The sequence below is a fragment of the Pollachius pollachius genome (assembly GCF_949987615.1).
Source record: "Pollachius pollachius genome assembly, chromosome: 19".
In the NCBI taxonomy this organism is placed as follows: domain Eukaryota; kingdom Metazoa; phylum Chordata; class Actinopteri; order Gadiformes; family Gadidae; genus Pollachius; species Pollachius pollachius.
In genome coordinates, this window is record NC_136952.1 from 20,713,068 (window position 1) to 20,740,479 (window position 27,412).

Consider the following 27,412-nt stretch of genomic DNA (forward strand, 5'->3'; position numbering starts at 1 on the left):
GCACGGTGTGCCTATGAATATAGGCTACAGTGAGTTTTTTAAGGTGCTGTACAAGCAAATCATATTGTCTACTCTGTACAGTGACAAAGAGTGTACGGTAACCTACTTCATTCAATATTGAATAGGCTACTGTAGCCTACACCATAAACAAAAGGTTCTGCTCTTTGCTCATGGCAGTTGTGACAGTCATTTTAACATGTCAGCAGGCAAGCTTCACTCATTCCAGGATGTATTATGCTTTGTCCTACAGCCTACTAGGAACATGTTTTGAAATGGATCTATAGCCTATAGAGATTTGCTCATAACACCTAGGACCACATCCCCAACAACACCTTAACACCTAGCATCACATCCCCAAGAACACCTTACCACCTAGGATCACATCCCCAGAACACAGAACACCTAGGATCACATCCCCAAGAACACCTAGGATCACATCCCCAAGAACACCTTAACAACAAGGATCACATCTCCAGAACACCTTAACACCTAGGAACACATCCCCAGAACACAGAACACCTAGGATCACATCCCCAGAACACCTAGAATCACATCCCAAGAACACCTAGAATCACATCCCAAGAACACAGAACACCTAGGATCACATCCCCAAGAACACCTTAACACCTAGGATCACATCCCCAGAACACAGAACACCTAGGATCACATCCCCAGAACACTTAGGATCACATCCCCAGAACAGCTAGGACCTCCTTTTTAAGTATCACATCACTGTACAATGAAAAGAAAATGCCCTTGTTTTTTCTTGGCTGCTTGTCAGACAAACCAAAGGAAATCACTTGCTTTGCATGATCAATGAAACATATTACAACACTTTTAAAAAATATGTTTATTCCATTTCAGAAAATTGTCGGCAAAACTAAAGTAAACTAAACTACTTATTGCAAACATCACTTCATTACAATAGACATGAAGGAAACCAGCGCAACTGGTAATATAGGGTTTAAAAAAGAGACCAAAAAAAAGCATTGGGACGAGGAACCAAAATACATCTGGTGGTCGATGAGCGTTGTTTTTTGTTCCCTCTCAAAGTACGGGACAATGGTGGCACAGGAGATGGTCCATCCATCCTCCTAATGGTCTATCATTTAGAAACACTCGGTCGAACCTTCACACACAGCCGACAACACAGCATCTGGTCCTTGTCCTTTGTAATCAAGGGTCTCCTCATGTGGCCAATAGGAAAAACAATACCCATTAAACGTCTCAGATGGACTCTGCACTACATCCCAGGGCCAAGGCAGTAGACTACATAGAGAAGAGGTCTACTCCACGACCATGGACACCTGGTGCATCATGGAGCAGACCTGTCATTAGTGTGAGGAGACCACCCCCAGGTGAGGAGGGTCTGTTAGCATGTGTTTTTATGCCTATCATCCCGATTTTTAAACAAAGTGTTTTGATTGCGTTTTGATGATGTTTGAGTCTTGAAGAAAGAGGTTCCTGTGAGGAACACTGAGAGCCAGCTCTGAACGATATGGACTTGTTCGTTTAGGCAGAGGACTGCCATCCCAGGTCCGAGGTCGGAGGTCAAGGGTCGATCTCCTCAGGAACAATGTTGAGGATGACGTCCTCATTCCCGCGCCGCACCACGGTCCTTAGCTTACCGTCTCTCCTGATGGCTGCGCTGACGTCGTTGGCCGAGGTGATGCGGCCGTCGTTGATGCTGATGATGACGTCGCTCTCCTGGAGGCCCGCACTGGAGGAGACAAATGATCAGAAGCTGGTTATTTGAGTTACTTTATTTGATGATACATAGTAAGATAGCAGAGTAAGATAACAAAATCAGTATAAACACAATTACACAACAATAAAACAGCAGTTGATAGGGATATCATAGGGGGCTAAGCATGTAGTGCTGCAAGGATAGCTTGTTCACCGAGATTCACTGCCAGGATTCAGTCTGGGGTTGAGTCCAGTTTTTGAGGAATGTTTTTAGTAAAAAATAGGAAAGGAACTTTCCGTTACCTCAAACAATTGAGATACGACCAAAGGCAGACCGCGTTTCTACATAAAAATCTCTGGTGGTCAGAGTTGAACCAGAGAACACTTTTCTGCCCTTTTCCTAGCGTCAGCATAAATGATTCTTCATTTGTGGTCACAAAGTTTCCAGCGACATAATGCATTCTAACTTAGAGGCTGTTTCATAGCACCACAGAGATCTAATGTGGCAGAGACGCAGTTGTGCATGTTAAAGAAGGTCATTAACAGGACATTGTGTAGGACAATCAAGACTATGAGCTTGTGGATTTCAAATATCTATGGACCGTTTTTTGTTACTGCACACCCCCAATTTACAACATTATAATGGAGATGTTCCTAGAAGTTTGAGGTAGAACAACATTAGATCAAAACTAAATTGTCATTGTTTTACCTTATTGCTAGCCCTGAAATCCAGACCCACATCTAGAAAGCTGTAGGGTCTGGCAACGAGCAAGGAACATGGCCCAACTCGAGGGGAGGCACCAAGCAGGCATTAGAAAATATCTTTGCATGCAATTGGATAACACTCAACCAATCAGAAGAATAAAAGGGGTGATGTATCCAGAGCCACATACGCTAAGCTACCAGCAGAGCTAACCGATAGATTCGAATCTTGCCGTATCCGGTCGGTAAAACAGCAAAAACTTCCTTCTTGCAAAGGAATGCTTTGAGCGCCGTCCTCTGTTCCTCTATTAGAGGAAAAGCCAAGTCTTACTCTTTCATTGTAGCGGCCAAAGCCGTTTCAAACAACTTGTGTTCATCCGTAGCCATCTTGCAATGTTTACTGACTGATTCCGGACTGATTCTGTAGCAGATTCCGCTGTATTCATCTGTTTAGCTTGCTTCTGGCCCGCCTTCATCAGATACACCGATGTGATTGGTTAATGATCGGATACAGGGGAATCGGGGAATAAGTATATTACTCATTCCCAGAGTGTCTCGCTGAGCAAATTCAAATTGTGCTCTTGCGAGAACTCTGGATTTCCATGGTACCTTATTGCCCTTCTGTTAAAAAAATGACCAAGAAATAAACAACCAATCACAGAAGCCCAGCGGGTAGTTAGCCACTCACGTCTCAGCAGGGGTGCGGCTTATGACCTCAATGACGTATGCGCCGGACGTGACGTCAGGGAAGTCCGACTGCCTGTCCTTCAGCTCCTTAGCCAGCCTGCAGGAGGGACAGACAGTCCGTCAGACAGACAGTCACCTGTACTGGATTAAATGCCATATCTGACTCCTAAGTACACTGTGTCAAATGGAATTGTCAAATGACATTTGTAAAGATGATGTACGCTTTGATTTGTTGACGAGCATGCAGGTTTATGACGAATTACGTGGATTTAAACAAATACCAACACGGTGAAGAATAAAATAGTTAGGTGAAGTGGGATGCGTGGTTTGAGTTGCATTACAGTTGTGTCCAAACTCACATGGGCGTGAGGGTCATCATACGGACACCAATGTACTTCTTTCGTTGGGACGTTTGGCCTGGAGCAGAAGAAAAAAAAATGTTTTGTCAATTGTGGTCCAAAAATAATTAGGTATGATTTAAGATGAAGTGCAATAATATGTTCACAAGTCTAAATGAGACCAGTCGGGACTAGACCCAGCCCCTGGGCATGAAAACATGGAGTACCTTTGGCCTGTCTGCCATGGGACTCTGCCAAGAACTGTCTTATCTTGTCGGAGGGGATGGCAAAGGAGATTCCTGCAGTTACCTTTAGAGTGTTAATGCCTATCACCTCACCATCCTGCAGGGCACACACACCCGCACACACACGCACACACACAGACCCACACACATTAATGAACATGCAGACCCGCATACTCACTCACACACACATACATGCACACACACACACACACACGCACACACACAAATATGAGAAAAAAACACATGAGTAATCTCCCTGGTATCCAAATGGTTCTAATGCAGCCCGACGCCCTGCTGTAAAACAGAACACAGAGTCAGCCATTTTGGATCTTCACTGAATACTGTACTGATGGCTGAAGAAACAGCCCAGGCTTAATCACAACCCGATGTGCCTCTATCCTGACCTAATGCCGGTGGCTGTAGTTGCGTAATGGGGACCGCCATGCAGAGGGTTTAACACAAGGTCTCCCTTTTACTGGCATAACTGCAACCATGGCAACGCAGAGTGTTGTGATTTAGAGCTGCAAGGAGATCAACAACATCGTCCATGATGCTGGCTTCGCCAACGAAGATTTCACCCCAAAGGACATTAAAGTTACTTCATGAAACCAATGTTAACATTGGTCGAACTGTGGCTCGGGAAATGTCCATTTTGTGTTGAAAATGCCTCTCTTGTGCTTTGTCATTTAAGGACTTTAATTCTCACATCCAACACTTCTAGGATATCTTCTTAATGCATGTCATTACTGATTAGGTCGGGATGAGTATTTTCATTCCTGATCCTTCAAACCCTTTAAACAACAGGTTCATGTTGCTCTCACCAGATTCACCAGCGGTCCTCCAGAATTTCCGTACTGTGAGGAGAGAAAACAACAGTAGGGGTCAGAGTTCATACGGTCAGCAAACGTTTAAATGTTACGCAGGAAAGCACATCCTTGCGGGCTTAAAGGGGACCCCTAGCGACCGGTCAGACGACGGATGGTCAGAGAGGATGGTTGGGTTAGGGTTAGTGTTAGGGTTAGCTAACCTAACCCTAACCCTAACCCTAAAGGGGACCCCTAGCGACCCTCTGGTGACCGTTCAGACGACGGACGGTCAGAGAGGGTGGTTGGGGCGTTAAGCTGCATTGCCAGTGTGTGCCCTCACGTTGATGATGGCATCCGTCTGGATGTAGTCCATGTCTGAGTCGCGCAGGCCCAGCTCCTTGCCCCCCCGCTGGGTGGTGCTGACGATGCCGGTGGTAACGGTGTTCTGCAGGGAGAAGGGACTGCCGATGGCCACCACAAACTCCCCGGGACGCAGATCTACAGAGCGGCCCAGAAGCAGCACAGGAAGCTTGATCTGGAGAGGAACACAGGGACACACACACAGGGACACACACACACACACATACACACACACACACACACAGGGACACACACACACACACACACAGGGAGACACACACAGGGACACACACAGGGAGACACACACACACAGGGACACACGCACACAGGGACACACACACACAGGGAGACACACACACAGGGAGACACACACAGGGACACACACACACAGGGAGACACACACAGGGACACACACACACAGGAACACACACACAGGGAGACACACACAGGGACACACAAACAGGGACACACACAGGGACACACACACACACAGGGACACACACACAGGGAGACACACACAGGGACACACACACACAGGGACACAGGGAGACACACACAGGGACACACACACACACAGGGACACACACGGAGGGAAACACACACACACACACAGGAAGACACACACACACACACACAGGGAGACAAACAGAGGGTCACACACACACACAGGAAGACACACACACACACACAGGGAGACAAACAGAGGGTCACACACACACACACAGGGAGACACACAGGGACACACACCAATTAGATGCCTGTAAAATATATCTTGAGAAGCTTGGCAATGGACACATATGCAAAGATGCATCTAATCCTTATCGTTTTAAATCAGAACTTCCTGCTCAGTCAGCTGCCTCACAGGACGTGGATCTGATCTGAATTCCAGTGTCGGTACATTCTCCGAACATGACTCCTAAATGAGTTCTCATTGGACGTCTGAAGCGCTGACAGCTTGTCACACGCTGTTAGCCTTCTCTGCAAAGGGAGCGTGTGAAACCTTCAGAGTATGAGTGGGGACCTCCAGAAGGGTTTCACCCACAGCGCCACACACAATACCGGATTAAGGGCTTTCAGGCACCGTGTTGTTTCTGGATGAGTTGGCTTTCTGTTTGTGTGTAGTTTACACATAATGTTGTGTAAACATTTACTTAAAACACAGACACACACACACAGCACACACACACACACATACACATAGACACATACACAAACACACACACACACACACTGGGACACACACAACACACACACAGACACATACAAACACACACACAACAACACACAAACACAGAACACACGACACACACACACGACACATCACAATCAGTATTATTGGCTTATTTGGAAAAATGACTTGTCTAGGCAAATATTATTTCTCATAATTAACCCTTGTCTTAGCCCACAGTTTAATCTGCGAGCTAGTAAAATATGTCATAGCTTGGAGCTAGTCATGCTTTCTGTATATATCAGAACCTACTGTGTGTGTGTGTTTGTGTCAGTGTATTCTTGTGATGACATACAGATGTGTTCTCTCATTTTCTGTTACGAAAAAAAGAGTGAGAGAGAGAGAGAGAGAAAGAGAGAGAGAGAGAGAGAAAGCGAGAGCAAGAGAGAGAGAGAGAGAGCGAGCGAGAGGAAGAGAGGGTTGATCCTTGCCATGTGTGTTTGGGAGTGAGATTGTGCAAGGAATATCATTTGAGTAGGATTTTATGTTATGCCATCTTATTTGTATCTCACTTTTTTTTTTGTACTATTCATTTATTCAATTTAATTTGACCCGCTATAATATTTAAATCTTCATCATATACTGTATATAACCCAGAAGGAAACCAAATCCAACACCCCTCTACCGGAGCAACACCCAGACACAGGCCAGACACAGGCCAAACACAGCACAGACACAGGCCAGACACAGCACAGACGCAGGCCAGACACAGGCCAGACACAGGCCAGACACAGGCCAGACACAGACCAGACACAGCACAGACACAGACCAGACACAGGCCAGACACAGGCCAGACACAGGCCAGACACAGACCAGACACAGCACAGACACAGGCCAGACAGCACAGCACAGACACAGGCCAGACACAGGCCAAACACAGCACAGACACAGGCCAAACACAGCACAGACACAGGCCAGACACAGCACAGACGCAGGCCAGACACAGGCCAGACACAGGCCAAACACAGCACAGACACAGGCCAGACACAGAACAGACGCAGGCCAGACACAGGCCAGACACAGGCCAGACACAGGCCAGACACAGACCAGACACAGCACAGACACAGGCCAGACAGCACAGCACAGACACAGGCCAGACACAGGCCAGGCACAGCACAGACACAGCACAGACACAGGCCAGACACAGCACAGACACAGGCCAGACACAGCACAGACACAGGCCAGACACAGCACAGACACAGCACAGACACAGGCCAGACACAGGCCAGACACAGCACAGACACAGGCCAGACACAGCACAGACACAGGCCAGACACAGGCCAGACACAGACCAGACACAGCACAGACACAGGCCAGACAGCACAGCACAGACACAGGCCAGACACAGCACAGACACAGCACAGACACAGGCCAGACACAGGCCAGACACAGCACAGACACAGGCCAGACACAGCACAGACACAGGCCAGACACAGGCCAGACACAGGCCAGACACAGACCAGACACAGCACAGACACAGGCCAGACAGCACAGCACAGACACAGGCCAGACACAGGCCAGGCACAGCACAGACACAGCACAGACACAGGCCAGACACAGCACAGACACAGGCCAGACACAGCACAGACACAGGCCAGACACAGCACAGACACAGCACAGACACAGGCCAGACACAGCACAGACACAGCACAGACACAGGCCAGACACAGCACAGACACAGCACAGACACAGGCCAGACACAGCACAGACACAGCACAGACACAGGCCAGACACAGCACAGACACAGCACAGACACAGGCCAGACACAGCACAGACACAGCACAGACACAGGCCAGACACAGCACAGACACAGCACAGACACAGGCCAGACACAGCACAGACACAGGCCAGACACAGCACAGACACAGCACAGACACAGCCCTCTGTATTCTCTAGCAGCTTCTCAACAGAGAGATGTGTCTGCTCTGCCCTGACCTGGCTGCACCATGTGGCACCACACCAGTGAAATGGAAGACAGTTCTAAAACGACCTTCCTTCTGCAATAGAATCTGATCCGCCCTCAGCATAGAAACGGAAACCAAAGGCACCTGATGCATGGTTACTGAACATGGGTACTGTTCGTCGTTCTTGAAAGAAGAACTAACTACACCCAAACAATAAGACAATTGGAGAAGATAGAGTAGTACAGGAGGTGAGACAGAGGGGTAATCAGTGGAGAGGAGGTGGTATTACTTGGGTGTTACAGGGGTATTACAGGGAACTCCTATCATATGACCCTGGGGTTATATTGATAGGGGTCCTGATCGTAAAGTGTCTTGAGGAAGCTGTGTTATTGAACTGTGAAAAAGAAGAAAGGCAGCAAAATCCCAACGAAAGCAACAACAATACCACGAGACTGCTTACACAAGGCCTTCATCTTTTCAGCTCCAAGGATGCTCTCTCTCTCTCTCTCTCTCTCTCTCTATCTTCTCCCTCTCGCTCCCTCTCTCTTGACTATCTCTCTCTCTCTTTGCTGAGCTCTCTGTCTCTCTGGACAATCTCTCTTTCTTGTCTCATTTCTTCCATGGTTCCTAGGGATGGTATGTTTTGTTGATCTGTTCCTTATCTCACCCCTGATTCATCCCATATCACTTCTCTCTCTCTCTTGGTCTGTCTCTCTCTCTATCTGCCTCTTTGTCTCCCTGTCTCTGTCTCTTTCTTTCTCTCTTACTGTCTTAGCAGAGCAATCGGCATCTAACTGAAAAAAAAGAAAATGTTATACCAAAAATGTATTTGAATTCTAATCCCTGGAGTCCCAACAGCAGCAGTTCACTATCATTCCTCATCACCATAAGTCTTGGTTGAAGATGATGCAGAGGTCTTTATCCCTTCTGTCTGTGCCACAAAATCCCCTTCAGGCTCCATTCTGTCATTACTAATGACACAATGACATCCCTGTCATCATCTTGAAATGTGTGTCTGTTTAGGTTTTCCTTTTCAGAATGATGTGACACGTTCAGATTCCTGGTTCTGCTTTAAATGTGTCACTGAGTCAACATGGATTCCGCAAGCTGGTCCTCGATAATCGCTGTTAGTTAATCGTCTTACCGCTCACTTCAAGCCCAGCCATCAAACATTGCATACTTATTAGTTTTGGATCTTTTTATAAAGCTTTTGAGGACTCGTTATGATGATGACACACCTGCTTTTGGCAGGTAATAAATATTAAATAAATCATTGTAAGGTAATTATAAGGGTATTAATTTGAATTCCTCACAGTGCAGAGGATGGAGAAATTAAGGTCTTGTTGTGTTGGTGTGCAATCCCTGCTTGGCTGGAAGTGACACCATCATTCCGAGCCCTGAACAATTATCTAAAACGAATTAGTGAGAGCGAAAAAAAACAGGAACCCTCCAAGTCACCTTAGGGCAGGGGTGCCCAATACGTCGATCGCGATCGACCGGTCGATCGCAAAGGTAGCGTGGGTAGATCGCATGGCATTGAAGGAAAACATGAATCATCATTAAAGAAATAGACGTCAGCCTATCGTCATGAAATTTGCGCATGCGCAAACAACGGCACTAAGTGCGGGAAAATTAAAAAAAAGCTTGCGAGTTGCCTAGTTAGCCTCCAATTTTTAGCCCTCGTTTTTTCTCTTAATCTTAAGAAAGGGTATAAAAATGAGTGGGGGAGCTGGACCGAGTAAGAAGCCAAAAACGTAGTTTTTTTTCACTATGTCATTTTCGAAGTGCGTTTGCCTCATCTGCCAGTCTACCATTGCAATACCGAAGAAGGGAAATGTGGAGCGGCATTTTCGGACTGCTCATAAAAACTATGACACCAACTTCCCGCCGAAAAGCGAGCTGAGAAAGAGAAAGGGGAAGGAACTAAAATGCCAGTTGTCCGGACAGCAGTCACTTTTCTCACAGCTAACTTCAAAAGCCAAAGCCGCCACCGAAGCATCGTTCCGGGTGAGCCACTTAATCGTTAAGAACAAGAAGTCCTTCCAAGACGGAGAGATGGTAAAAGAGGCATTCGTTGAAGCAGCTGACTCATTGTTCCGAGACTTTAAAAACAAGGCAGAAATATTATCTTCGATCAAAGCTCTCCAGCTGTCAAGAAGTACAGTTACACGGCGCAGTGAAGCCATGGCCGAGGATTTGACGCAGCAACTTTGGAAGGACATCGCAGATTGCGAATGCTTCTCACTGCAGTTGGACGAATCTACTGACGTGAGTGACACAGCCCAGTTGTGCATTTTTATTCGGATTGTGTTTACTTACATGACTGCAAAAGAAGAGCTGTTGACACTACTGCCCATGAAAGAACACACGCGAGGAGAGGATATATTTCAGTCTTTCAATAACTTTATCATGAAAACCCAGCTCCCAGTGCACAAATTGGTGTCCATCACCACGGATGGAGCACCCGCAATGGTTGGCCGCGTGAATGGAGTTATTGCCAAGTGCAGGGAGGACGATGCTTTCCCGGACTTCCTGAATTACCACTGCATAATACACCAACAAGCGTTATGCGCTAAAATGCTCAACATGAAAGAGATCATGGATGTGGCAATGAAGATCGCCTGTTCTATTCGCGCCAGCTGTCTTCAAAGACGGCTATTCCGTGCACATCTGGAGCAGGCTGACTGCGACCACTCTGAGTTGTTGCTACACACTGACGTGAGATGGCTTAGTCGAGGGAAATTCCTGCAAAGATTTCGAGAGCTCTGTCCGGAGATTAAGGAGTTTTTCCGTGTAGCTGGACATGCAGAATACAAGCAACTAAATGACGGTCAGTGGCTGTTAGACTTGGCATTTTTAACTGATCTGACAAAGCTATGGAATGACCTTAATCTAGATCTGCAGGGAAAAGACAAAACAGTGATTAATATGATCAGCTCAGTTAATGCATTCAAACGAAAGATGCAAAATCTCTCCTCAAAGCTGTGGCGCCATGATTTTGCAAACGTCCAGAACCTGGCGTCAGAGCTGGAGATGCAAGGGAAAGCCTGTGTGCAACTTGACAGTGCACGCTACACAGAGCAGATTGACAAATGTCTGTCAGAGTTTGACAAACGCTTTCAAGACTTTTCTTTGCTCGAGCCAGTCGCTACATTCATGTGCTATCCTCATATGCTGAGGTTGATTCACTCGCATCAAAAATGTCAACACTGTTTCACCTGAACTCTTCTGGAGTGGAAGATGAGATTTTGACATTACAAGCAGACATTCAGCTGAAGTCCAGAGCTCATGGAGAGTTCTGGAACTTACTCACAGAGGAAAAGTACCCCAATATGAGGAAATGTGCTACCTCATTGACTGCTTTATTTGGCTCCACTTATTTATGTGAGTCAGCCTTTTCCCACATGAAGATCATTAAGTCAAAGTACCGTTCCACCATAACTGATGATCATTTGGAAGTGTGCTTGAGGCTGGCTGTCAGCAGCTACTGTCCGGACTATGCATCCCTGGCTGATTCCATTCAGTGCAAGTCATCAGAATAAGGTAATGACAAAAAATGTACATGGTTAATTGTGTTGTGTTGTGCAATATGGGCTCATGCTGTTATGCAAGGGACATCAACATACATTGTACATATAGAGAATTCTCAATATATTCATGAATAAATATGTTTAGCATTTTTGTAGTAGGTAGATCATTTTGACTTGGTCATTTTATAAGTAGCTTGCATGCTGAAAAAGTGTGAGCACCCCTGCCTTAGGGGCTCGTCCAACTGAGGCGAGAGACAGGCTTCAAAATGTCCAAACCGTCTTTCTTACCAAAAGCAATAGAATCTGTGTCAAAACAAAAAGTAGATGTCTGTGTGGTGAAAGATCACAGGAAAGGCGACAGAGAAAATAAGAAAGGCGATAACGTTCTGAGGGAGGGGTGAACCGGGAGGCAGCGAGACAGACGAAGAAGAGGACATTTAGACGTTTCGGTTCTGAGTTCAGGTCCCAGTGGTGATCTAGAGACGTGGTGGACCAGTCTTCCCCTCTCAGTGTCCAAGATCTCGTAGTGACCCTCCATGCTTCCACTTAACCTTGGTGACACTACAGAAATATTATACTTTCATCCGATATGATCTTTTTGAAATATATCGGGATATTTTTCATGTCACATGTGTCAACATTGGTGCAGCTGCCCTTAATCACCAATCATGAACGTGCGCTCACCGGCGTGTCAATCTGGATCAGAGCGATGTCCGCCTTCTCATCCACATCTTTGATTGTGGCGTCGTAGGTGGCGCCGCTCTTCAGCTCTACCTGGTGGAGGGAGGATGGTTTTGGTAACGCACCTACAAGAACTAGAACACCATAGAAAGAGATTTTGAACTACCCTTTGCTTCGCTCTTATTTATATTCCAATGCAACACCGATGTCTTAATGTTCCGTAGAGAAAAGCCATCCTTGTAGTCAGAGTACCACAAATGACCTCTGAAGCTACTGGTAACTTTGTGGTCAAGATAACCGCTTAGCTCTGAAACACCATTTCCTTTCTCTTACTTCTTCTGATATGTTTGTTTCACTCAACAATCTCAGGAGCAATAACAATAAGACAACGACATGAGGAATAATATTTTTTTGATGAGAAATTTTTTACAAAGGAAAATCCGGGAAATGCAACAGAAGCGGACATCACTAAGCCCCTGGCCCTCTCTTGGCTCTCGTAATCAATGAGACGGAGGTGGTCAGCTCCCTCCACAGCCCGGCTCAGCCCCAGCTGAGCTCCTCCTTCCAGGCGCCTGAGAAGGTAGGATGCACAACGTATATTCCTTGTTTGGCTGCAGAAACGAGGGTTTGGTTCCCTACCTTAACCCTGTGCTTGTTGGCCACCACGTGGGCGTTGGTCACTATCAGGCCATCCTCTGACACAATGAAGCCCGACCCGCTGGCCACCGCCACCTCACGCTTGGAGAACACCATCCTGACGGAGACGGGACAGCAGGCATCATTGAGTAGACGGGTGGAAGATATGATATGGATTCATTGATTTTGTTGTTTTGGTCATTTTATTTAAGGTTGGAACAGATGTTACGAGTTTTATTTTACAAAGTTTTGTTGAATACTTGATTCTGATTGGTCAGTTACAGCATTCTTCAGTCTGTTATGATTGGTCAGTTAGTTACAACTGTCCATCTCAATAACATTTGAATAATAAAACAACCCTCCTAAAATCAACAGTACTAACACCAACTAACACCTCTCAGTCGGTGTGTGCAGCTCACTTGCGGTACAGCTCGATGTGGACCACGGCTGGGGCGATCATCTCCACCACGTCCGCGATGAAGTTGAACTTGAAGCGCAGGCTGTCTGGACTCTGCTGGACTGCTGAACACACAACACACTGTTGGGGGGTCGTATGTACACACTCACACACACACACGTATACATATGTGTGGCAGACGCCAGGGAGGAGTGAGGGGAGTGGTGGGTCTGGCAACCTGCTGGCTCCACCCCCAGGCCATACATGGACTTCCTCACATTAACGACGCAAGCCTGGGGATCGTTGAGCTGGAGTGCTGGGGCTTAGAAAGGCTAACGACAGACATGGGGTGGTTGGAGAGGTTGATCCTCGGGGAGTACTGCCACAGACAGAGGGAGACAGGTGGAAATACCATGTGGTTGTTTAGGCATGGCTCTGACTGAGGTGGAGGACCTTTTTCCCACCCTGGTGATTGCTCTTACTCGGTAATTAAATCACTCTTGGAACTGCTTGGTGTGTTGTGTCATTTAATCTGTTCAACATGGTGGCGTGGAAACCCCACACCCACAGGCCTGCTGAGCCTAGAGCCGCAGGTATGATGTCCACATTTTGTACAGTTTATGTGTACACACTATCGCTCTATGTCTTTAAGATATATATAAATGTGTTGAAGAGAGTTTGTAAAGTTGACTGAACTTATTGCTAATGGCACAAGCTAGCTTCCCTTTTAATAGACAATGACTCTGAGGAACGGTGGGGCCCCCGGCCCAATGTGGACTGCAGTGGGGGGGGTCCGTGACTCGACGCCCAGTAGTTCACTAACATCTGTACGAGTGTTTAGGAGTGCGTTCAAGTAGATGGATGAAACAGATGAGTTATGTTAGGGAGTTTAATAGACAATCTGTTTGTGTGTGTGCGTGGGTGCTAGTGTGTGTTGGTGTGTGTGTTTGTGTGTGTGTAATTGAGGAAGTGGGAGGGAAAATATGGAAGTAAATCTGTCTCATCGGATTTTGAAAATAAAAAGCCATTGAATTTAAGCACTGAATATTTATGCATTGAAATAACGTACCTGGATTTTTTGCCTCTGAATTTAACGTTTTCAACTTTCAACAAATCATTTTCACCGTTATTTTCAATGAAAAAAATTCTACTTAAATATTTTCAACCTTCCGAAATTCAACATGCCAAATTCAGCTGCAAAATTCAATGAATGAAATTCTGTGTTAACATTCGGGGACCCAGGGTAGAGCACTTGATCCTAGATTCTAGATTGCGTTCAAGCAAGAAGAGCGAGCGGGAATAAGAGTGTCACTCGTTAGTTACCCGACTCTGATGCAGGAAGGCATGCGCAAAGAAGGATTTAGCCATGTCCAACGGCAATGGCTGTGATGACGGTTCTTTCTTTCTTGATACAAACGTTAATTCTAAACAGCATTTTACACAGTAGCCTATAATAGGAAATTATCAAAGATAAATCAAAGTAATTAAACACTGACTGTAGCTATTTATGGGGAAAGAGGCAATGGGTGGACCGTACTAAACGCCCTATCCATTGAATGGGTCTGTAAAATGCTAATAAAATAAAATGAATTTAATAACAAGGTGTTTTTGTTATAATGCACACCGTTTTTGTTTTTTTACTGCAGTATGAAATAAACAAACTAATGCCTGTATGTTAAGTGTGTGATTGCAGTGACTTGGCTGGATTTGCATGCAGCCTAAGGGTAATTGTAGTGGGTTAAGGAGCCCAATTTATTAGGGCACCAATTTGGGGCGATCTGAGGTCCCTTTGCCTACGTTTGGTGTGGTGCTGGGGCGATCTGAAGCCCGCTGCCCACTGTGGAACGAGAGCAGAGCCGACAGTATTGGGTAACTGAAGCGGCAGCAGCTTGTAGTTCCAGTGGAAGCACGGCGTGCCTCGGGAAGAAGCGCCCGACAGCAACCTGCTTTTCATTTGTCATCCTCATATCTGTATCATGTAACTCGGTGCGGAATAGTGTTGGCTCTGCGCGCTCGTTGCGCTCTTGTTATGCCACCATAGAGGCATAACGAGGCATAACACAACCGTTTTTCTCCAACCACTTAACGTGTGCCCGGTGTCACAAAATGAATACCCCCAATCCGAGAGATCTATGACGATACAAACGTTACGTTTTAAGCTTGTCCATGTTCCCGCACGTGAACGACTTCATGCCTGTCTACGCTTCAAACTCTTGCATGTTGCAGAAAATGTGCAACAACGCCAGTTGTTGCAGTAACACCCGCTCGCTCTCTTAGCTTGACCGCGATCTAGCATCTAGGCTCTTCATTGGGTCCCCCGATGTTAACGCTGAATTTCATACATTGAATTTTGCAGCTGAATTTGGCATGTTGAATTTGGTTGTTGAAAATATTTAAGTTGAAATTTATACATTGAATTTTGCATCTGAATTATGAAGCATATTGATTTTTTTATCGTTTAATATTTTGTTAAATTCAGAAGAAAAAAATTCAGATACGTTACTTTGATGTATAAATATTCTGTGCTTAAAATTCAATGGCATTTGATTTTTTAATTTCTGATGAGACAGATTTACTTCCATACCTAAATCCTTACCTGCTTCTCAATGACATGTTTATAATCCTTCAAAGTTGCTTTGGATATAAGCATCTGCAAAGTAACTAAATAGTCAACTTTGGCTGTCAAATTCCTCCCATGTTTTAGTGACAACCAGATACATCCGTTGCCCCCATCTGTCTCTGTACTTTAAATATAACATATATCATAGAATATATAAATATATACAGATGTAGATCAGATAAATTATGCAAGAGACTCATGGAGAGGTTGAACTTTTCTATCAAACCAGTCAGATATGATGCCTTGTTCACACTACATGCGTCCGTCGACGGATGGGGGCTTTTTGACGTATCCATGTGTTTTTCCGGGTTGTATTACAAAGGCGATTTTATTGGACAGTGTCCTTGCGTATATTTGCATACCACAGTCTGATTGTCTGATGGATCCGTCGCTGCCTGAAAAGTTGAACATTTCTAAACTTTTTGACTCAACAGACAGAACGGACGGACCCACAATGCATTTCGAGAGACGCCCCATGCAAAGTCAATGAGACCCGTAGACGGACGCATGTAGCACTTCTTCTGATCAATCTTCAGGAACTCTGTTTCATCTCACACAAAACGTGGAACAAGGACCCTGGTGTCTGGAGTGTAACAGGGAGTGATTGATCTGGTGCTCCACCAAGGCACGCTGCCAACATGAGGGCGGCCTTCTCAGGAGCTTGTCTGCTTTGGTTTTGTTGAGAAGAGCCTCCATTGGATCTTTTTCTAGTTCCTTCTCTATGTTATTGTGCACTTTAGTGTGAACGTGGAGGTTCACAGGCCGCTGAGCTCAATTGGGGAAGCCCCATCCATCACGTCAGGAACCTTCCAGAAGTCTGTAAGGCGTCTAGAGTTCCAGTGCCCAAGAACGGTGGGAGGTGGCTGTATGACCTCAGAGCAGCGAGCAGCAGCTTGTCTTCTCCCCCCGGGTTCAGCCATGCCCTCTGTCCCCTGTTGTTGGCCTATCAGCAGCAGGTGAGAAAGGAGGAGGCCATCCTTCTACAGGGGGCCTGAAGCCCACCTGCCCCCTCCTGCGGACGGGGTTGGTGACTTGGTGGATGCACACCTAGTCACCTGGATTACAGACAAGCTCACAAGGGGGACAACAGTACATAGGGCCCCATAAGAGACTGGTTCCCCTTATGCAGACGACACCCCCATTGTGGGCTGGACGGGAGGAAGAGAACAGGAACCTGGTTAAGAATTCTGTCAGTTGGCGCAAGAGGAGCCATCTCCAGCTGAAGAACTCCCAAGAACCAACCAGGAGTTGGTGGATTACACAATAGGCCCATGCCTGAGCAACAACCAGTCGGAGCTAGTTCCACTTCCTGCAGAGGCAGCGGTCCAAAGTCTGAACTTCCTTAATGATAAAGGCGTTATTTCCATCTATTGTGGCAGACGGCAGGGAGGAGTGAGAGGAGTGGTATATCTGGCAACCTGCTGGCTCCTACCCCAGGCATTAAATGGAGTTCATCACTTTATTAAGCAGGGGTGCTTGGGCCTAAAAGGGCTAGCAAAATGCAGACGGGGCCTGTGTGATCTTGGAGGTCTAGGGAAGTACAGACAGGATCAGTGTGAGCTCCTGGAAATGCTGTACGACCGATGAGAGAGAGACAGGTGGAAAGTATCGGACTGATTAAGGATTACAGACAGCATCCTAAAGGAGGTGAATGACCCTTTTCCCACCCTGGTGATTGTTATTTACTGGGTAAATAAACCCCCCTGACTTTGTACTGCTCTGTGTATTGTGTGTTTTTCTGTTCAACTTGGTGGCGTGGAAACCCCACCCCCACTGGTCCGCTTTGTATCCATGTATCTATATTTCTATGTATTATGTCTCTACTGTATGTATCTATGCTTATATAGTGGTATGCTTCAATAATTTACTACATATTTGCTGATCATTTTAAATGTTAGAATCAATGGGTATACCACAGCAGTAAGCCAGAGGTCTGAACCAACGCAAACTTCGAAATAAAAATGAATGGATTCACTAGGGGACCAAATGGCAGCCATCCAAGTGCTCCAGCAATAACTTTCACGTTGAAAAATGAATTACGATAACGACAAGGTCTCATCCCTCAGCAACACCAAGTCAGGTGAGCATCCTGCATAATTCTACAGTGACGTCATGAAGGAGGCACTCGCTGGCAGGATCTTATCATTGTAGCCTGCGTGTTCCAGCTAGCATCAGACGCCACAGACGCCATTTTTGCGATCCCAGAGCTTTACTCATCGTTTATCAGGCCATGTCTCCACCTGTGATGACGAGCTGCTCTTCTGATGCTAGTGATTATGCTCCATGGGTTCACGGTAAGGCCGATTACATTCGGTGAAAATGCTCTTTCTGGTTTGTGTGTGTGTGAGTTTGTGTAGAGGTGTGGTTGTGTGGTTAGAGAGAGGTGCATGTAAGAGTGTGTTGGAGTGTATTGTGTGTACGTGGGTGAATGCAAGTGCATTGTGTGGCCTTCCCCATATGCACTAACGCACCCTGCCCCAAACGCTGACCTGTGGCGCTCTACGTTAGTGTTGACCGAGCTGAAGGGTTTGGGCCCAGGATTAGTTTTGCCGGACGCTATTATTTTAAAGTCCTCAAGAAAACACAAAGGTGCTGAATAGAGCCCGTGTCTGTCTGCAGATTCAGCCGCCTCCAGCTGTCAGTCAAAACACAGAGCGGGCAAAAGAGGAATCTGTGCCAGGAGGCTGCACCGACCTGAAGCTATAAAGAAGGTTTTCAAAAGGCTTAACGTACTACGTTAAGCAATTTCAGTAAAAAATTGTATTTAAGTAAATAGGTTAACCTAACAGCAACATAATATTGATGCGTTAAAGTACAGCAGACACTTCTATCCAAGTTGACCTGTGGACTCAGATGCAGGTCATTAAGTCATTAGGTCATCACATATTGCTAAGGGAAGTCTTTAGGCTGGGGACATTGGGGATTTAAAGTGGAAAACATTAGCAACTACAACATCACATAATACTAAAGTGACTCTTAATAATAATAAACTGTCCTCGGACAATAACATGAACCAGGAGGTCTTTAGTATCTCTTTATAAATACACCAGAGAGCATTATGGGTAAATCCTCTCTGTGCAAAGAGAGTCATGCTGTAAGAATGTTTGAAAGGAGCTCTCTGACTCACCAACTAATTCCTCACAGAACAGTTGGACCGTTACTGGAATAAGGGATGGACATTATTCTTATAGTGTGTGAGGGATTGTGTGTGTTTGCTTGTGTGTGTGTGTGTGTGTGTGTGTGTGTGTGTATGTGTGTGTGTGTATGCTTGCTTGTTTGACTGTTTGCGAATGAGTTTGTGAGTGCATCTGTATGTGCTGCTGTGAATGAAATATAATTTTCATGATTGTAATGAGCAGTTTTCTACTGTAATTAGTCAGAATTCAGTGTGTGGGTGTGTATCGGCTGCATTTTAGATGGACTGCTGCAGTTCATACAAGGAGAAGCAGAGACGGTCTGAAGAGGTACAGAGACACATACACACACACACACACACTAGATCACTGGAGAGGCTCTTCCTCAACCAGCTCAGGCCTCAAGCGCGACATGCCCTGACCCATTCCAGTTTGCCTACTGAACAAAGGTGGGTGTGGAAGATGCTCTACCCCGCACTGGGCCCACTCCATCTGGGTAAGGGGCTGGTACAGTCAGGAATATGTTTCTGTACTTTTCAAGTACTTTAACGCCATTCAACCCGTTCTGCTTCAGGACGAACTGGCAGACAGTATGTCAGGCTGAAGGACATCACGTCTGAATCTTTGGTCAGTAGCACAACTCAAGGGACTGTGCTGGCCCCTCTACTCTTCACCCTTACGCCTCTGACTCCTGCTTCAACTCTAAGCTGTATCACATTCAAAAGCTTGCTGATAACACGGCCATCGTTGGATGCATAAGGGGTGTAGTGAGGAGGAGTACAGGAGCCTTGTGAGGGACTTTGTCATCTGGTGCCACACAAACCACTTGCACCTGAACACCTTGAAAACCAAAGAGCTGGTGATAGACTATGAGAAGTCCAGACCTAGACCCCTTCAGATTGAGGGGGCTGTGGGTGAGAGCGTTCTCTCCTATAAGTACCTCGGGCTGTGGCTGGACAACAAGCTGAACACAGACCTGAACACAGCTGATCTGTACCGGAAAGCCCTTAGCAGACTGTACTTCCTGAGGAGGCTGCCATCATTCAACATCTGCAGGAAACTCCTGTGGATGTTCTACCAGTCTGTGTGGGGGCGGGAGCAGCATTATGTGTTTCTATTTGTAACAGGGTGTTGATCATTTCCTGAGGGAACCTTCCAGAGGGATTAATAAAGTTACTATCTACCTACCTACCTACCTACCTACCTACCTACCTACCTACCTACCTACCTACCTACCTACCTACCTACCTACTTACCTACCTACCTACCTAGAGGTACAGAGATTAGGTGTTTCTCTACCTACCTACCTACCTACCTACCTACCTATCACACACACACACACACACACACACACACACACACACACACACACACACACACACACACACACACACACACACACTTCTGGTAACGATACATGATGCGTTTACTTGGCCTTCCCAAACCAATAAAGTCCTTTTAAACCCCAGACATGTTTATAGGCCTGCAGATATAAAAACATATTACTATTATGTTCTATTATTAATATATTACTTATCATAAGCAGGCAATTTCTTGGTCACTGGATAACGGTATGGTTAAGTCAAGGTAACCTAAGGTATGTGAGGAGTCCATCGCTCACCTTTACCGCACGCTCCCCTCTGGGTGAGGACGACACTTCGCTGCCGCAGCCTCCTGGCCAGAAGGCTCACGCGCTTCAGCTCGCACACGTTGCGGTAGGAGACGCCGTCGCTGCCGCACACCGGGCTGGCGGTCGTGCAGGCGCAGACGCCGCTTGTGCCGCGTCGCCGCACGGTGGCAGACGCCTCAGTGCTGCCGCTCACCACGCACTCCATCCCGTCCGCGCACCGCGCGCCGCCGAGGTGCCCCGCGCCGCCGCACGCCTCGCCGTCGCTGGCCGCGCAGACCGGGCAGCAATCGCACTGGTCCAGCACCTCTCCGGCGGGACAGTCCGCAGGGGTCGCGGGACACTTCTGGAGGTCGCAGGTCTCCGGACAGCCAATGACGTCACGTCTGCTGATCCGCGCCTCGACGAGCAGCGCAGGAGCGACGAGGAGCAAGTAAAGAAACATGGCTCTAGACAGATGGAAAGTTGAATAAAAGGGTTTTAAAAGTTCCCCTCTTGTAAATCTATTGAATCTATATATTTATTAAGCAGGAGTGAGGAGGTCACGTGGTCCGTCAGGTCACGGATGGTCTGCAGGCAGCAGCAGTAAAGTCCTCTGATCTGATTCAGCAGATCTCCGTTTATAAACCAACGACGCGTCGGCGGCAGGGTAAACAGGGACAGCGATTGGTAGAGGAGGAATGACGAGGGAGAGCGAGAGAGAGAGGGGTGGAGAGGGAGACACACGCACGCACACACACACACACACACACACACACACACACACACACACACACACACACACACACACACACCGTGTGTGTGTGTGTGTGTGTGTGTGTGTGTGTGTGTGTGTTGCTTGAGTCTTTTGAACTTCCTCTGCAGTGAAGTGTCCACTTGGGCCTAAAAAAGGAGGGATTACAAGCGAGACCTGTCTTTCAGAGAGAAGGTCCTTGATGAGAAAGCCTTTATCGGCCATTACCATATCTCCTTCTTCAAGCAAAGAAAGGATACCTGATTTTTTGGTAGTTTCTCTGTCAGATATTGAACCTGTGTGTATGTGCGTGCGTGTGTGTAGACAGTGTTGGGAAAGTTCACTTTCTTCGTGAACTAGTTCAAAGTTCAGTTCACAAATTTTAAAATCAACTAGTTCAGTTAAACGTTCATAATTCAAAAATTTGAACTAAGTTCACAGTTCCAAAAAATGAACTAGTTCATAGTTCTTTTTTTCAAATGTTGCTGTGAGCTATTCGTTTTTTCTGGTATTTTGAACATTGAGCACCCTTTGTGGTTTGTCTAGGACGAAATAGAGTGGTTGAATCAAGTATCGTAGCGAAATACAGTTTCTATCGTGTTTTATTCCACATTTAGCGCATTTTGTAAATCCCATTGATTTCTGTTGGAAGACTCATTGCTCGTTGGCGGAAACGGAAAGGGGGGGTGTTCACGTTTGATTGTAGTCTTTTTGCTCGGTTCTAGCCCTACTGATGAGACGGAGAACCGAGCGAAAAGACTACAACCAAACGTGAACAGCCCCCTTTTCCGTTTCCGGCCAACAAGCAACGATTCTATGAGGTATTCTAGTCCGCTGAGCTATGAGCCAGAGAGCTAACGTTATGGATTGTACATATTTATAATTCGAACTTCGTCTCAGCCTTTATACCACAGATACTATAGGGTCTATAGCATATAACCGCTTTGTCTGATTACAGTTTAATTCATTTTCCACAATTTAACAGCTCTCGTTTTGAAGAATAATCACCGCGCCATTCGTTTCAATGGGAATCGCGCTGGTCTATACTTTCAAAATAAAGTGAACATATTTATAATATGAAATTCGTCCCAGCCTTTATATGACAGATACTATAGGGTCTGTAGCATATAACCACCTTCTCTGATTACAGTTTAATGTAACAGTAAGCTGGCAACACCGCAACTGCAAATGAACCGCACGGAGATTACCATGGCAACCGGTCAAACAACACGGCGATCTGCGCGCGCATCCGCCGTGTTGATAGAGAAATAACCCCCCCATTGAACGAAGTTAAACCGAGTGAGCGTGCCGTTCACTGACACCAGAATGAACGAGTTCACAGTAACGTTCATCAGGCAGTAATACAGTACGTTCAGTTCACGTTCGCCCAAAATATGAACGAGTTCATGAACTTTCGTTCAGTGAACGCGTTCAGGCACAACACTGTTTGTAGAAGAGGGGCCGGTGTCAATTCCACATATTGAATCTTGTCACACTATTCCTGTGAACTGCGATCAATATCCCAGCATCATTTGCGTCTGGTCCTCGGCCTGTCAATCAATCTGTCACCACGGACACGTGGCCCCCGCGGTGATATCCCCACGGTTCCTGATGAAGGTGACCCGTCTTCTAATTGTAATAAATCACTTCTCCAATGTAACTTCTCCCTCACTTACCGGACATCAGTCTTCTACACACACACAAACACACATATACACATACACACACAGACAACACACACAACTGTTGAGCTATCACGCATCAATCCCATGATATATATGCGTATAGTTTTGGAGAAGCTCACTGCTTAATGAAGCCATCCGATGGGGTTCTTCTGAAACAAGAGCTGTGAACAGGAGATCACATCCTGGGGTTAATGTTGTATTGCCACATGTCTATAGATAAGATAGATGGATACCAACTTTATAATTTATGCCACAAACGCAGAAGATAAGAAAAACAACCTCAATCTCCAAAACATGAATTCTATTGCGCGCGATTATATAATCTCTGGTTAAACATCTATCGTATTTGACCCATATTTGTAGATGTCAGGTTTAAACATGTCATGCTTAAAATATCATGCAAGTTATACATTCCTCTGTATAGTAAGTCAGTTATTTGATATTCACATTTCTGATTAATTAAGCCAAGAGCAATTTTAAAAAGGTGGGGGTGACCAAACGCATCACTTTGGGGAGAGCCCCTCTAGATGAGGAGGGGAGCCCCTCTAATGAGGAGGGGAACCCCTCTTATGAGGAAGGGAGCCCCTCTGGATGAGGAGGGGAGCCCCTCTGGATGAGGAGGGGAACCCCTCTTATGAGGAAGGGAGCCCCTCTGGATGAGGAGGGGAGCCCCTCTAATGAGGAGGGGAACCCCTCTTATGAGGAAGGGAGCCCCTCTAGATGAGGAGGGGAGCCACTCTAATGAGGAGGGGAACCCCTCTTATGAGGAAGGGAGCCCCTCTGGATGAGGAGGGGAGCCACTCTAGGTGAGGAGGGGAACCCCTCTAGATGAGGTGGGGAACCCCTCTAGATGAGGAGGGGAGCCACTCTAGGTGAGGAGGGGAACCCCTCTAATGAGGAGGGGAATCCCTCTAGATGAGGAGGGGAACCCCTCTAGATGAGGAGGGGAGCCACTCTAGGTGAGGAGGGGAACCCCTCTAATGAGGAGGGGAACCCCTCTAGATGAGGAGGGGAGCCCCTCTAGATGAGGAGGGGAGCCCCTCTAATGAGGAGGGGAGCCCCTCTAATGAGGAAGGGAGCCCCTCTAAATGAGGAGGGGAGCCCCTCTAATAAGGAAGGGAGCCCCTCTAATGAGGAGGGGAGCCCCTCTAAATGAGGAGGGGAGCCCCTCTAATAAGGAAGGGAGCCCCTCTAATGAGGAGGGGAGCCCCTCTAGATGAGGGGGGAACCCCTCAAGATGAGGAGGGGAGCCCCTCTAATGAGGAGGGGAGCCCCTCTAATGAGGAGGGGAGCCCCTCTAGATGAGGAAGGGAGCCCCTCTAATGAGGAAGGGAGCCCCTCTAGATGAGGGGGGGAACCCCTCTAATGAGGAGGGGAACCCCTCTAATGAGGAAGAGAGCCCCTCTAGATGAGGGAGGGAGCCCCTCTAATGAGGAGGGAAACCCCTCTAAATGAGTAGAGCAGCCCCCTAAATGGCTTCGATGGAGACATTGAGGTTTGGTCCACACTGAAAGATTCATAGTGCTTGTATAGAGTTACACAACCACCATATGAAGAGAGTGCTGTAGGGCTTTACTTTGACCTCAAACAAACTGTTAAATGACAAACAAGCTCAAAAGCACGAAATCATGATGATAGCCGTGCCCAGATAGTTTTTAGCCTATCCTTATGTTAACCAAGTGGCAACATTAGCTAATGATGGGTGACCACTCTGGTTTGAGTTGGACTCAGCCTATCCTTATGTCAACCAAGTGGAAACATTAGTTAGCGATGGTCGACCACTCTGGTTTGAGTTGGACTCTGAGTTGGAGCCTGCATCTGCCGGAACTGTCAATTGAGATTTACCGCTAATTATTTAGCAAACTAAAAACAAGAGGATCAGTCACTATTTTCTTTCATGGATCCCATTTCCATTTAATTGGCAGAAAAAGCATTCGAGAGTGGAAGCATTTTGCGAGACGTTACTGCTCTATCTAGTTTAGTTTCCCCTCTCTCCCCTCAGCAACATCCACCAGCTGTCAGAAAGCTGAATTCCCCCTGCCCAAAACAGACTGAAATTGCTGCTATTTTACCAACTGTTCTTTTTTTTCTTTTAGCACTAATACTATTACCATTTGCACTATTACCATTACCATTACAAATATATCTTACAGAACTTTTGCTGCCATTATTGACTGCTTTTTTTGCACCACCACACAAATTAACTTATAAAGAAACGTATGCTGCTACTCTTAGATTTCATTATTTTATTGTCTATCTTTTTAATATTAGTAATATTCTCATCTCTAGTGCACTTCAACGTTTACTTTTAGTGTTGTCTCATCTGTTGTGCATGTGCACTTTATCTGTTCACCTTGGGATAGTGAGAAACGTCTTCTCGATTGATTTGTATGTCTACATGTGAAGAAATTGACATTAAAACTGACTGTGACTTTGACTTTTAGGGAACCCTTCAGAGGAAGTCATTACATCCACTTATACCTAACATCTCCATTTCTCAGCTTGGCCTGTCTTCTGTTTTTAATATTCAACAGCATGGAGTAAACTGTTGCCCCTGGCCAAAGGCCGGGTCAGGGGTCTGAGAACCAAGGGTCAAACCTAGGCCATGGGTCAGACCCAAGGCCACGGGTCACACCCAAGGCCACGGGTCACACCCAAGGCCACGGGTCACACCCAAGGCCACGGGTCACACCCAAGGCCACGGGTCAGACCCAAGGCCACGAGTCAAACCTAGGCCACGGGTCAAACCTAGGCCACGGGTCACACCCAAGGCCACGGGTCAAACCTAGGCCACGGGTCAAACCTAGGCCACGGGTCACACCCAAGGCCACGGGTCAAACCTAGGCCACGGGTCAAACCAAGGCCACGGGTCAGACCCAAGGCCACGGGTCACACCCAAGGCCACGGGTCAGACCCAAGGCCACGAGTCCAACCTAGGCCACGGGTCAAACCTAGGCCACGGGTCACACCCAAGGCCACGGGTCAAACCTAGGCCACGGGTCAAACCAAGGCCACGGGTCAGACCCAAGGCCACGGGTCAGACCCAAGGCCACGGGTCAGACCCAAGGCCACGGGTCAGACCCAAGGCCACGGGTCACACCTGGGCCGGGCCGTTTGGCTCTGGAGACAAAGGAAGTCCACCCAGGCCTAAGTCTCCATTGAGAGGAGGAGGAGGAGGAGGAGGAGGATGAGGAGTAGAGGAGGGGGAGGAGGAGGAGGGGAGGGGGAGGAGGAGGAGGAGGAGGAGGAGGAGGAGGAGAGGAGGGGGAGGAGGAGGAGGAGGAGGAGGAGGAGTAGAGGAGGGGGAGGAGGGGAGGAGGGGGAGGAGGAGAGGAGGGGGAGGAGGGGAGGAGGAGGAGGAGGAGAGGAGGGGGAGGAGGAGGAGGAGGAGGAGGGGGAGGAGGAGGAGTAGAGGAGGGGGAGGAGGAGGGGAGGGGGAGGAGGAGTAGTGGGGGGGAGGAGGAGGGGGAGGGGGAGGGGAGGAGGAGGAGGAGGAGTAGAGGAGGGGGAGGAGGAGAGGAGGGGGAGGAGGAGGAGGGGAGGGGGAGGAGGAGGAGGAGAAGGAGGGGAGAAGGGGGAGGAGGAGAGGAGGGGGAGGAGGAGGAGGAGGAGGGGAGGAGGGGGAGGAGGAGAAGGAGGGGGAGGAGGAGGGGAGGAGGGGGAGAAAGAAAAGAGAACAGAATGATCATTAGATTTGATTAACTCTCTCTGTGTCGCTCTATCTCTCTCTCTCCTCATCTGCTCAAAGTCTCTAACAAACTGTTTTTGTGTGTTATTCGTTGCTAGCCCCATTGCTATGGAGATCGACTTGAGAGGACCTCTGGGAGAGCATGCTGTAATTGTATCGATGATATAAGACCTTTCTGAACAACTGCAGACGATAAATGAATGTGTGTGTGTGTGTGTGTGTGTGTGTGTGTGTGTGTGTGTGTGTGTGTGTGTGTGATTTTGTGTGTGTGTTTGTGGTCAGCGACCCCTAGAGGTCAGTATGTGTTTTAGGACTTTGCATTACATCACTGATCCGTAGCGCGCCTAACGTTATTAAGCTGAATGCTAATAGTTCACTGAGACAACCACCAGCCCGTTGCACCGCGTACCACACTATCCTTAAAGTAGAATAGCTTCTCTGAAAGCATAAGGTGGTGTAAGAGGGTACTCTACAGCTATTTAAAAGAAGGGTGTGAATGTGACATTTATAGTCTGAGGTCCATCTGGCTGCCATCTGCATGAAACCAAACTGCAGTGATTAGGGTTCTCTGAAAGACAAGAGGGAGAAAGGAGGAGATAGTTATGAAAGACACTTAAATATCTGCCTGGACATCTCCCTCCTTAAAGAATACAAATACACTTAAATATCCACCTGGACATCTACCTCCTTAAAGACTACAAATACACACATAAAAAAAAAAATCC

The 27,412-nt window shown here is 47.0% G+C and overlaps 1 protein-coding gene across 2 annotated transcripts; it reads right to left on the reverse strand.

Moving 5' to 3' along the window:
• Positions 1-835: 835 nt before the first annotated feature.
• On the reverse strand, positions 836-21,159 carry LOC307090004 (serine protease HTRA1B-like). 2 transcript variants are annotated; one of them, XM_079756525.1, is made up of 10 exons: positions 20,576-21,159; positions 13,223-13,322; positions 12,807-12,921; positions 12,171-12,260; positions 4,805-4,999; positions 4,480-4,512; positions 3,641-3,755; positions 3,435-3,492; positions 3,077-3,172; positions 836-1,720 (listed from the first exon to the last, which is right to left on the reverse strand). In XM_079756525.1, the coding sequence occupies exons 1-10, from the start codon at positions 21,024-21,026 to the stop codon at positions 1,552-1,554; spliced, it is 1,422 nt and encodes a 473-aa protein (XP_079612651.1). In that variant the 5' UTR covers positions 21,027-21,159; the 3' UTR covers positions 836-1,551. The 2 variants fall into 2 exon arrangements, with proteins under 2 accessions (XP_079612651.1, XP_079612650.1); XM_079756524.1 differs by having other exon boundaries at positions 13,223-13,325.
• Positions 21,160-27,412: the final 6,253 nt, after the last annotated feature.

Coding starts and splice junctions, on each gene's coding strand:
- LOC307090004 (XM_079756524.1), bottom strand. CDS start 21,026: ATGTTTCTTTACTTGCTCCTCGTCGCTCCTGCGCTGCTCGTCGAGGCG. Junction 12,922..13,222: donor CACATCGAGCTGTACCGCAA/GTGAGCTGCACA, acceptor CGTCTCCGTCAG/GATGGTGTTCTCCAAGCGTG. Junction 4,513..4,804: donor AGACGGATGCCATCATCAAC/GTGAGGGCACAC, acceptor CTCTCCTCACAG/TACGGAAATTCTGGAGGACC.